A 12,695-nucleotide genomic window follows, 5' to 3' on the forward strand; every position below is an offset into this window, starting at 1 on the left:
CGATGGTTACAGGCACAATGGGATGTGAAGTATGTTTCAAGCATGTTTTGTGCCTGTTGTCTCTTCGTGTTGAGTATGTTTTGTGCCTGTTGTCTCTTCATGTTTTGTGCCTGTTTTGTGCCTATTGTCTCTTCGTGTGAAATCCATCGCCTCCCCAAACTTTTGCTTCACATGTGCTCTATTTGATGACACATAGTTGTAGCATACCAAACTAAAAGAAGATTGACAGATGAAAACCAAAAAGCTATGATGCAAAGATTTTGGAGAAGTTGGTAAGTTAACATGGTATCAGAGCCAAAGATTTTTCTATGTCATTGCACCGGGGTATATAGCTGTATAAGTGACACTAGAAGGATGTGTTTTTCATCTTGCTAAATTTTTTATAAATTCTAAGGCATCTAAGTGCATATGTTTATCTCATTCACTTATTTGAATTATAAGACAGGTATCTAAGTGCATATGTTTTTATTAATCACTGATGTAGATCTCCCTTTTTATATTAGAGGTCACATCTTTATCCTTCAGTCATGGCAAAGAGGAAGAATATCCCCACCTCCCATGACTCACAGCCACCCTCTATGAGGAGATAGATACCCCCCCCCCCCCCCGCCTAGAGGACAGAGCCTCACGCACCTTGCATGGCAGTTGAGACTCTCCCAAGAAATCTCCTCTTGAATAATAAAGCGATTGTGCTCCTCTTTTAAATGACCAACTGCCTCTATTTCTTCAGCACTAGCTATCCTCTCTTCCTCTTTCTCCTTAATGACTTTAATCTTGTTAAGCAGCCAAAACTTCCCAAAGGCTGATTCCTTTTCATTTTCCAGATTCCACTCCCTGAGTTTCTTCGTAACATACCGAAGTTTGGATCCAATGATCATGTCTGTCGGTCCAGTCATCATATATTCCACCCACCAGGCCCCCATCTTTTCATCCATTTTGGGGAGCTCCAACCAAGCCATGTAGAATCTAAACAAAATGGGACCCATGATTCCATCCTAGGTTCCAAAAGAATGGGCAGTGATCAAAAACTGATTGGGGAAGAGCCATTTGATAAACATCCTGAAACCTCTCCAACCATCTGGGCAGATTAGAAATCTATCAAATCTACTGCGGCTTTCATTTCTTGACCATGAAAACTGAGCACCCAATAGGGGAATGTCATTAAGCTCTTTCGAGGCAATGAAGTCCGAAAAGGCCTCCATATTTTGACTATTTAAGGGCGGGCGACCGCCTTAGCTCGGTCGACCGCCCCGGTCTGGCAAAAGAGCCGTTGGGGCTTGCGCAGTTTATTTTTTCTGGGTCAAATATTTACAGTATTGCTCCCAAACGGTCATAAAAGCACTTGGGCTATTTAAACATCATTCAAGACCTTCCAAAAAACCTTTTGAACATTGATCTTGCAAACCCTAGAGCTTTCTCTCTTGAAAACAAAAGGTTTCTTCTTCCTCATCTTGAAGTATTTATTCTTGCATTTATCTCTTGTCAAGATGCACTCTTTAGGACTTTGATTTGTAATCATTATGAGTGATTGAGAGCATTGAGTGTTTTGTATTTGCCTATAAAGAGGCTTTGAGAGCTTTATCTTTCCATTCCTTTCTTGTATTTGCAAAGAGGAGTTGTACCCTTTGAGGCGGTGTACGAAGAGGGTAGATTTCTTGGAGGCGGTTATTGCGAAGAGGGTTTGTTCCCTTGGAGGAGGATTTGATTGTAAAAGCCCAGAGATTTGACGCGTGAAATTTCAACATGGTGAAGACAAATCCCAAGGAAAAGACAAAGTACTTGGGTAGTGGAGTAGGTCCTTTGTGACATAACCACTATAAATCTCTGTGTGGTCTCCTTTCTCTTTCTCCTCTCTACGGTGCTTGGTAAATCCTTTCCTTAGTATAAAACTTCATATTAAACAAGGATTAGTATAAGCTAGGTTTAAATCTCACATTCATTATAATTTTTAGAAGAAATTTTAATTAACCCAATTCACCCCCCTCTTGGGTTGCCCTTTGGGATTTCAGATCTTTAATGAGAAGTCTAGGGTGCATTAAGATGTCTCTATGGACATGAAATTTCTTTAATTGCGTGGGTCAAATCGAAGAGTAACATTCCCTATTCAGTAGGGGTGACCCAACGGCAATGGAGAGTGGTGGTGAATGAAAAGAAAAAGTTAAAAGGCAAACTCTACCTACTTGGTGTCCACCTCCTGCAGGGTGGCTAAAACTCAATTTTGACGTGAGTGCTATGGGGAATCCGGGTAGGGCAGGATTTGGTGGGGTAACCTTGGATCATGATGGCAATATTATCATTGCTTATTATGGGTCGACAGGGGTGTGTGATCCAAACGAAGCCGAGGTGATGGCATTACTTAATGGGCTAAGATGTTTTTACTCTCATAACCTGGGACCACTAGTAGTGGAAGGCGATTCCAGCAATGCTATTGCATGGGCAACCGTAGTGGCGGGCCATGGCTGTAGTAGCGGGCCATGGCGCTTAGCTAACAAAATTGACGAAATCAGAGATTTGGTATGCTCTATACGGCCGCAGTTGGTCCATAGGAGGAGATATGCTACCAGGATGACGGACATGTTGACTAAGAAAGGGGCTGATGGTGGCGAGGTCATCGTTTGGGGTAGGGAGTTAGTGGAATCATCTGTAACAATCCAATTGTAACGCTTTCTGTAGATATTAGCAATCCATTGTTGGGAACTGCTTCTACTCTGTAATTGGATTTTGCTTCATTAATAAAATTATTGTTACCTTTTCAGAAAAAAAATAATAATAATAATATCCCTTCTAATTAACTACAATAATATCATTTCCCTCTAAATTCCCAAAGAAAAAAAAATCCATCAGAAATAGTTTCCTTGCAATTGTCACAGGCCCTTCCTGCTTCTCTTCCACAACCACGCCCTTGTCCGCTCCATCGACGAGCTATGATTTTCAAAGAGAATGAAAGAAATTTGTTTGGTTCAATTAGGGGATAACCAGCCTCCTAAGAGTTGTATTTTTAGATAAATTCTCAGATGCTTCATCATTCATTACTACAGAATTTAAGTACATGAGAATAACAGTCACTACATGACTCATAACTGACTGGACATGGGAAAGAATAACTGAAACAAACATGACACAACCACTAACTCATAACTACACCTTACAGACTCCACTACTCTCGTTTCCACCTTTTCCAAGGAAACTAACACCGATTCCAAAGACAATCAACTATGAAATACGATAACAAAAATTTTCAAGAAGGAATGAGAAGGGAAAAAAATCAATAAAAAGATAAGAGAGATTACGCGAGACTTAGAATCTTCGTAATCATCGAATCCTCCATGGCTTCTGCCCCTATGCGTAGGAGAAGCATAGTCGTTGTATTCTCCGCCATTACCGTCGTATCTCTCTCTGTGATCGGGCATTCTCTCTCTCTTTCTCTCTCGATCTCTGTGTATGTGAGAAAAAAAGTGGTTTTTAGGGTTAGGGCATTGCATATGAATTTCTTCGTTTACAGAGCCGGGCGAAAAGGAGTTGGACGCGAGAACCGTTATCTGTAAAGGATATTTTGGTCTTTTCGGTTTTGGCGTTGGGGTTTTCGTTAAAAAAGGTCATTTAGTTTGCTTTAATTGCAAAAGGAGTTCTATTTTAACTATGGGAAATGATATCACCACTACTATATTTTATGTTTATTAAAAAGTACGGTATGGCCCACACCATAGGATGATCCAAACCGTCCATTTGATGGACCACAGCGTAAATAGGTTGTGACAAAAAAACATGTCCATAGGACAGCCATCTAATATTCAGTCCCTCGTAAATAGGTTGTGACATAAAAAACATGTCCATAGGACAGCCCTCTAATATTCAGTCCCTCTATAGATCGGAGGGTTAGTATCAACCTATAGAAATGATTTTTGGGTCACACCCTATTAGGCTGTGGCCCGTCTAATGGACGGTTTGGATCATCGTATGGTGTTAGCCGTACAGTACTTTGTGAAAAATACACGGGCTTGCAATATACAAAAAAGGTGATATATCCGTCCCTTTTGTTGTTTTACTCGGAACCGCCACCTCTATTGTATCTATGGCTGTAGAGGGACTGATTTTTTATTTATTTTTTTATTTATTAGTAAGCCGGGGTTAGGCAAGACCCCCACCAGAGTACAACAAATAGAGGAAAAGAGATAGACTAAGGGGGCTTAAAAGCCAAGAAGGGGGGAACAGGCTCCCAAAACAAAGAAAGCAATCCCAACAGAGAGGAAGTGTAGAGCTAGGGATTATGGAAGATGTGATCAGGGCACAAATCCCCTTTACAAACGAAAGTATTATTTTCCTTCAGCATCATCCCTAAGCAAGTCCGAGAGAGCAGGTGGGATGGCATATGATGGAATGTCCCAACCTTTACATTGGCAATTTTGCTTTGACTGAAAGTCAACCACAGCATTGGCCTCCCTCCAGATATGAGAAATTTTCCAATCAATTCCTTGAAGATATGTCAACACTCTGTTGAATCCTTGGATCTTTCCCCAAAGGTAAATCCTAGGAGAGCACAAACTGAATACATATGCTTCCCTCTCCGATGATGGAGGAGGACTTGGAGGCGCCTTCAGAAATGACTTGGGTGATTTACCTTTGGGGAAAGTGTTCAATTGGCCTGATTGCCATGTACAATGGAGGCGGCTGTCTCATGTGAAAAAAGGGGCGAATTTATCATCTCCCAACATAAAAATATAAAGGGAAAAATATAGATACACCCCTCAACCATGGTTTAAAATTTCGGTTTCGGACCCCTGAAATTCCGAAATTCTGAAATTTCGGATACACCCCTCAACCATGGTTTAAAATTTCGGTTTCGGACCCCTGAAATTCCGAAATTCTGAAATTTCGGCCAAATTGTTACATTTCTTTTCTTTTCTTTTTAAAATTGCATTTTCTCGAAATTTCGAACCGAAATTCTCGAAATTCGGAAAAGGTCGAAATTCGAAATTTCGCCAAATTTCGGTTTCGGTCCCCATCGAAATCCGAAATTTCAGATTTCGGTCGAAATTTAAAACCATGCCCTCAACTATGGCCAAATTCCTCTTCTAACCTTGTGTATAGAAGGTACCAAGGACACCCCTAAACTTTCTAACATTTTTAAGTAGACCCCGTCCGTCGACCGTCCTTTAATTTAACCTAACGGAATGACTAAAACTAACCATGGTTAATATTTTGAGGACATAAATACTCTCGTCACTAATTTTAAGCCATTTGCAGAGGGATTAGGGTTACGTCATTTCCCGCCGCCGCCGCCCCCACCTTTGGCCACCGCCGCCGTCACCTCCATGACAGACAATGAAACCCCACTTCATCGCTACACCAAACCTCACATTTCAAGAAAAAAATACTGATAAAAACAAAACAAAAAAGATCTGAGATATTAAGGTTTCTGTGCAAAGCATGATGATGATGTGAATGAAGACAAGTAAAACCCCTAAATCGAGGGTTTGTGTCGATAAATAAACAAGAGTTTGAATCAAACCCTAATTTTCAGTTTTGAGGTATGAAAATCCTAATTTTTAGTTGGGGTAGATGAGGGCAGTATCCTAGCATTTCTTTCCTTCCATATCACCCATGTAGTAGCTAGAAAACAGATGTTCCAAAGGATTTTACCTTTTCTCTTCTAAGGCACCGCAGGAAAAACCCAACTGTTAGCCCAAGGATTCCCCATGGGTTCACTCAATCACCTTATTTTGATGATTAACAAACGCAAATTGATTAGTCATTTATGGACTAATTATTTGCCTTGAGTGTTGTGCTATAGACAGGTAATTCACAGGTCAATCCATGCTAGCACACACACAGATGGCCTAAGCTTGAAGATGAACCAAATAAAGGGCAAAGGAGCTAGAGCATACTTGGATAAGGCATACCTTGGAGGATCAACCAAGGAGAAGTTCCACACAACCATCTCAAAGCATTGAACAAACAAAGGAAGATCAATGAAGGCCAAAGACTGGATGATCAAGAACCTCATACAAAGGACCAAGGAGCTTGTACCACAACTTGAAGATGTCAAGCATGGAAGCTCAACCATAGAAGATCCCAGCTCAAGAGAAGAGTTCAAGAGAGTGATAGAAAGGGTAGAATGTATTTCTATCTCTCTTGCATTTCTTCTTGTCAAAGCACATTTTTAAACCCCTAAAACTAGTGAAAAATCATGTTTTCCAAAGAGACTACAACACACCCTTAGAGCCTAATTGGATTAGTGAATGACCATGTGGTGTTCCATCATTGTGGAACCCTCATGACATTCCATTTAACATGATAAAATTGAGTTCCAAAAGCCTAAAACAAAACAGCTCTAAAAATAGGAATATCTTGCTGTTTATAGGCTTCTCAGAACTCCGAGATTTTTCTCGGAGCTCCGAGCTCGGAACTCCGAGAAATGGTCCAGGGAATGAAATTTCACTTTCTGGCCATTTTCTCTGAACTCCGAGAAATGTTTCGGAACTCCGAGAACACTACGAACTCAAAAAAATATAGTCGTTGGATGACCAACGGCTAGTTGACTGTTTGACCTGAAAATTGCTGTTTTGCCCCTAAAACGGTAATATTGTGTTGGGAACTTATATATGCCCATTGCATGGGTTCAAAAGACTTGATGAACATGTTCCAACCTTAACAAACCCTAGAAACTTATTTGCAACCATTTTTTTGGGTTAATTTCTCTCACCAACCTCTTGTGCCTTGATTTGAGAAAATCATTTGAGATTGGTTTAGGCTTAAACTTGTTTATTCTTGAGAGCATCCTTGGAGCTTCAACTTGCATTGTAGCCTACATAGAGGCAAAGCTTTTATCTTCTTCTTTATTCGATCGGTGACAAGGGCATCCGTTGTTTTTAATTTCCTTGGGTGAAGCGCTTAGAACTCGGCGGAGAAGGACAGTCATTGTAAAGGTGGAAGGACATCCTTATTTAATTCCCTTGGATTGTAAAAGCATTGGAGCCGGGCGTCGTGGAGGTCTCAATAGTGGAAATCCTCAAGTGCGACCTTGAGAAGAGTGGAGTAGGCCGTTTGCCGAACCACTATAAATCTCTGTGTCACTTGTGTGATTGGTATTTCTCTCACTCCCTCTCACTCTCTTATTTGATTATTTGTGCATAGAATTGAGTGAGTAGTTAGCATTGATAATCAACTTAAATATCTTAACCTTGCTAACTAGGCTATTAAAATTACCTAATTAAGTTTGCTAATCAACAAGTGTTTTGAACTTATATTAATTTGTAATATTGTTTAAGTTCAATTATTTCAAACTTAATTAAACAAGGGATAAGTCTTGGGTGAAATCTTAGGAAAAACTTTTTAAAAGGTAAAGGTTTTATAAATATCCTATTCACCCCCCTCTAGGTTGCCAAACCAAGTCACTCATTGGATTTCAATTGGTATCAGAGCTTGGGCTCTTGATTAAGACCCTAACCGGTTAAGAGTTAAAAGATCAAATTTTTTTTGGCAACTTAAAAGATGGGATCTAAACTACATATTTTGGATGGTTCGGATTATGGATCATGGTTGATCTATATGAAGACATACTTAAAAGGTCTAGATAAATATATGATAAAGATAATTGAAAATGGTTTTGTTTTAAATGTTAAATCTAAAAGATTAAATAATTATGATAAAAAATTATCTTTACTAAATACAAAAGCCCTAATTGCAATATGTTGTGCATTACCACCTAACATTTATGAAAAAGTATCATCTTGTAAAAATGCTAAAAATGTTTTAGACTCTATTGAAAATCTTCAAAATCAAAACATGTGCTTAATGGGATTATCTAATGAAGACCCCTTGGATAATGCCGAATTCACATTTGAAGAACTTGTTGAAAATGTCCAAGAATTACATAAAAAACTTGAGGATCAACTAGCTAAGAATTCAAACTTGAAAAACAATTTAGCTAGTATTCACAAGGAGTTTAGGTCACTAGAAATAGATCATGCACATCTTAGTGAAGAAAATAAAATTTTAAAAAAAGATTTTATTGAACTAAGTGATACTATTGCTTCACTAAGAGAGAAAAATAAACTCCTTAAAGAAGAAGAAGAGAAAATCAAAATGCTTTCATCTCTTGAATTAATAAATTTTAAAATGGAAATCAATGACTTAAACATCAAGAATGAAATATTAATGTTGAAAAATCATTATTTACAAGAAAGTGCAAAACACAGTTTTCATTATAGTCATTCTTGTAAATCATCTTGTTCATCCCGTCCATCTACCTACTCATATATGTCTTGTGATTTTTGTGGTAGATTTGGACATTACAAATCTAAATGTATGTTTAGATTTGTAAAAAGTAGTAAGTTTGTTTGGGTTAGAAAATATACATAAACTAGAACAAACTTGCTTGGAACCAACATGGTTTGGGTTCCAAAATCCCCTACTTGAATCACATCATATGATTAGTAAATTTAGGGGTAATGAGCTTAAAATGAAATATCATTTGAAAATGATTTTTTTTATACAATATGCTTATAGTTGGTTAACCTTTTTGTATCAATATTCAATGTGCTTAATTTGAAAAAACAATTTGAGTGTATAGATACTATATGCCTATCTTTGTTTGAATAACATGTATCTATATATCTTCTTCTAATTCAAAGTCTAAATGCTTAAATGTAGTTAATATGAGACTTTGATGTATTGAGCTTAATTGAATATCATAATTAGAAACATCTCTCTAAGTGCATACATTTTGATTTAGATCTTCTTACACTTAGTGATCATCCACAAAAGAAAGCCACTCTAGAGAACATTAATGTGAAAATCATAAATTGTGCTTACAGGATATTCAACCACACCTTTGTGCCCTTGTGTTCAAATTGTACTCATAAGTATATCATCATAGTTGAACAGTATTTTGGTAGTTGCTATAAGCTAGGTTGTACGATCTATCACATCTCCCTAGCAAAACTAAAAAGAGAAGAAACACATAGGTTTAAAGACTTGAACTTAAATGAAAATTTTTTACAATCAAATAATACTTACAAAAATTTGAGAAAATGCCAAAGTATCATTCTTTAAACTCTATTTTGGACAAATACGGCACTTGCTAGATAATTATGTACTTGAATTGTTCTAATATATTATTTCTAGCAAAACTAAGGTATTAAATGTCATGTCTAAGAAAACAACTCAAATCCCTTCTTAGACATCTTTTTGTGCTTTAGGTAAACAAACATGTTTATTGCTTTGCACCTAGTTGTCCTATCAAAACCCATTCTATTACATGCTTAATGATTTTCATCAAATCTAATAAGAATCATAGATGGGTTAAAAATTAGTGTATTTCCAAAGAGCTTTAATTGGATAATCTCATGACTAAGATGAACCTTAATATGTATAGATATGTTATATGTATTTTGTTCAAGTAGTCATGAAAGTTTATAAATGGAATATATGTGTCCAAGGTAGTTTGCGTCATTTGATACATATATATTATAAAATCCTTGGATCTTTCCCTAAGTCCATAAAATGATATATAGTATATAGGAAAGTTAAATCATGAATCTAGGTTTAATGTATGACTTGAAATGAAAATATCATAGAAATCTAGAATCATATTTGGACATTTACTCACTTGAGTAAAATTAAAATTCACTAAGGTGGTTGTATACATTAGATTGTGATGGGAACATGTACCTCCCTCACATTTTTGGTTTTCAATGGGCTTATGCACTTTGTGCCTAATGCCTTGTCATTTTATATGTGGTTGTGGATGTAGATGTAATGTTTGGACCATGCACATTATGTGTCATGTCCTTTGTGTCCAAACATGGTAGATTATCCATGAAAACCTTGATGATAATATCTTCTCATAAGGTATACTCTCACCTTTATGAATCATGGATGTCTCTCTAAGACATGGTATTTTATTGACCATTCTCACAATGTCTTAGTCCTATAAAATTGAACTCAAATTGGTATATACATATTCTATAGTTATCACCCCTTGTTTGATAATATCTACACATATGAGATGTTAAACCTTAATCTTAAAAGTCACTCAATTGGTGCCCTTAGTCTTCTTAGATTCTAAGAGGGAGATGGTACATTCACATTAATTAAAATATCTAACAAATTGGCCTTGTGCCAACATCTCAAACATGAATATGTATACATTTATATGTGATCTCCCTAGCTAGTTATGTATGTTACATACTTAGGGAAGTAAAGCTTGAATTTGAAAAATATTATCACATTTAGGGGGACCATGAGCCAAAGATTGAAAATCTTTTGTGCTATGCTTGTTTATCATGATGAGTTAGACTATGGCTATCATTTTATCATGATAAACTGACACTTGGAGAGTAAGTGTCATTGTAGCCCAAGGGTTGAGTTTAACTTGGTATCTTTTAGAAAATATATCTAAAAACCTTTGGAGTCTATACAAGGACATCCCTTTGGATTCATGCATTGCATGATTCATTTTCAAAGGGGGAGCTTAAAGGTAAATTTGTCCTTAGTTACTTATCATATGATTCCTAATGTGGTTATCACCTCACATGTGATAAGTACACTCATTTGGAGCATGATTGCTCCACATGGGTTGTTCGAGCTTTTCTTGTGCTTTTATGTGTGTTTTAGAGTTTAAGACAAGAAGCCTATAGCCTAGGTCTTAGTGACATATTCTTCTAGGCTTTTTCACTTATCTTGGATGATCTAATATGATGTCATCTATTCTGAGAATAAGTTTTGGTGGCCAAGTATTCCATTGTCATATCTTTGGCCTATTATGTCATGTCATGTCATGCCTTAAATCTTAGGTATATCTAAGGCCAATGACAAATACTAAGGGGGAGAGCTAATTATTGCTATCTTTATGTTCACATGGATTATTGTGAGATGCTCACACTGTCCATTCAAATATATCCCAACTAATAGTGCTAAAAATTGCATATCCTTCTAGATATACATTCATAGGAGTAAACTAAAATTACTAACCTTAGTTTCTATGAATTTGAGTGCTTATTATGTGTATTTCTACTTGGCTATCCTTGTGTCCATGATAGAGCTAGCCATCATGCCATATATCCTAATTGTTAACCATATTATGATCAAATGTCCATTTATATGCATGATAATTTAAAAAAATATTTTTAACTTGAAAATATATATTCTTGCTTATAATGATGAGTCTATAACTCCACATCACCTCATGATAAGATTCTAATAGGAATTTCAAAAACAAAAGGGGGCTTATCATGCTAAACTATACACTTGCTTGTTTTCTTTCATGATAAGTAAAATATAAGCTTTAACTTGCTAATCTATTATTATATTACAGGTCACAGGGTAGATTTATATTGGATTTATATATATATATATACTAAGATACACCCTAAAAATTTGTGCTAAAATTGAAATGTCTTTTTGTTTTGCCAACATAGGCTTGATTTGTTTTGTGATTATTCATTTCCTATGTTGATTGTCTCTTATCATGCCATATATACTTTGGATTATACTTTGATTTTAATTGGTAACTCATGATAAGAAGTTAGGGGGAGCATCATATTCTCATTGAATATCTTTTATGCTTTATGTAATTGTGCTTAAATGTTCAATCCTTCCTTTTTGCTAATGCCAAAAGGGGGAGAATTTGTATAATTGATTAGATCTATAATCATATGCATTCCTATACAATAATTTGTTTAATATAACTTATGCATATGTTGAGGGGGAATAGTCGCACTCATCTTGCTTATCTAATCCTCATAAGAGGATCCTCCCACCTCTCTGATCAATTTGGTTTGTCATTATAAAAAAGGGGGAGATTGTTAGCCCAATGATTCCCCATGGGTTCACTCAATCACCTTGTTTTGATGATTAACAAACCAAATTGATTAGAGAGGTGGGAGGATCCTCTTATGAGGATTAGATAAGTAAGATGAGTGCGACTACTCCCTTTCAACATATGCATAAGTTATATTAAACAAATTATTGTACAAGAATGCATATGATTATGGATCTAATCAATTATACAAATTCTCCCCCTTTTGGCATTAGCAAAAATGAAGGATTAAGCATTTAAGCACAATTACATAAAGCATCAAAGATATTCAATGAGAATATGATGCTCCCCCTATCTTTTCTCTTCTAAGACGCCGCAGAGAAAACCCAACTTATGCCAAATCTTCTTAAAATATTACTCCAAATAACTCTAGCCAATTTACAATGAATAAGAAGATGGTCCACTGAATCCCCCACCTCGAAACAAAGAGCACAATGATCAATGATAAGAATCTTCCTTTTGCGAGGGAAATTCACGATCTCAATCCTATTTCTTAATGATGCCCAATCGACAGTGCACACTGAAGAGGGGCTTGGATTGCCCACACTCTTGCTACATTGGAGGACACCGGGCTAGTCACCAAGCAATGATAGAAAGATTTTACCGAGAAATCCCCAGATGTGTTCAAGATCCAAACACGTTTATTTACCCTGTTCGATTTTATATAACTCCCTTCTAGCTATTCCAACAACATGATCAAAGAAGTTCCTTCTTAATTTAGGCCTCCGAACTATACTTTTGTTTCGCAAAGCTATTGCATCATATTCCAAAGTTTTGACTTTTTTGAAACTGCACCATTATTTTGACATGTAAAAAAATAATAATAATTGAACATGCTAAACTCTTGTATCCCATTCCAAAATTTTCTTGAGTC

At 36.5% G+C, this 12,695-nt stretch overlaps 1 protein-coding gene across 3 annotated transcripts in view; it reads right to left on the minus strand.

Moving 5' to 3' along the window:
• Positions 1-3,558, minus strand: part of LOC143849695 (splicing factor U2af large subunit B-like) — a 37,463-nt gene extending 33,905 nt beyond the window's left edge. Inside the window, exon 1 of one of the 3 annotated variants that reach the window (XR_013235770.1) lies at positions 3,291-3,558. Coding sequence is in view for 2 of the 3 variants with exons in the window: in XM_077358847.1 (XP_077214962.1) it covers positions 3,291-3,482 (192 nt within the window). In the remaining variant the exon portion in view is untranslated. The remainder of the gene's footprint in view (positions 1-3,290) is intronic. The other 2 variants (XM_077358847.1, XM_077358846.1) reach the window with 2 other exon arrangements.
• Positions 3,559-12,695: the final 9,137 nt, after the last annotated feature.

The sequence above is a fragment of the Tasmannia lanceolata genome, unplaced genomic scaffold, assembly GCF_043159265.1.
Source record: "Tasmannia lanceolata isolate RefF3 unplaced genomic scaffold, GAP_Taslan_0.1 ptg000018l, whole genome shotgun sequence".
Classification (NCBI taxonomy): Eukaryota; Viridiplantae; Streptophyta; class Magnoliopsida; order Canellales; family Winteraceae; genus Tasmannia; species Tasmannia lanceolata.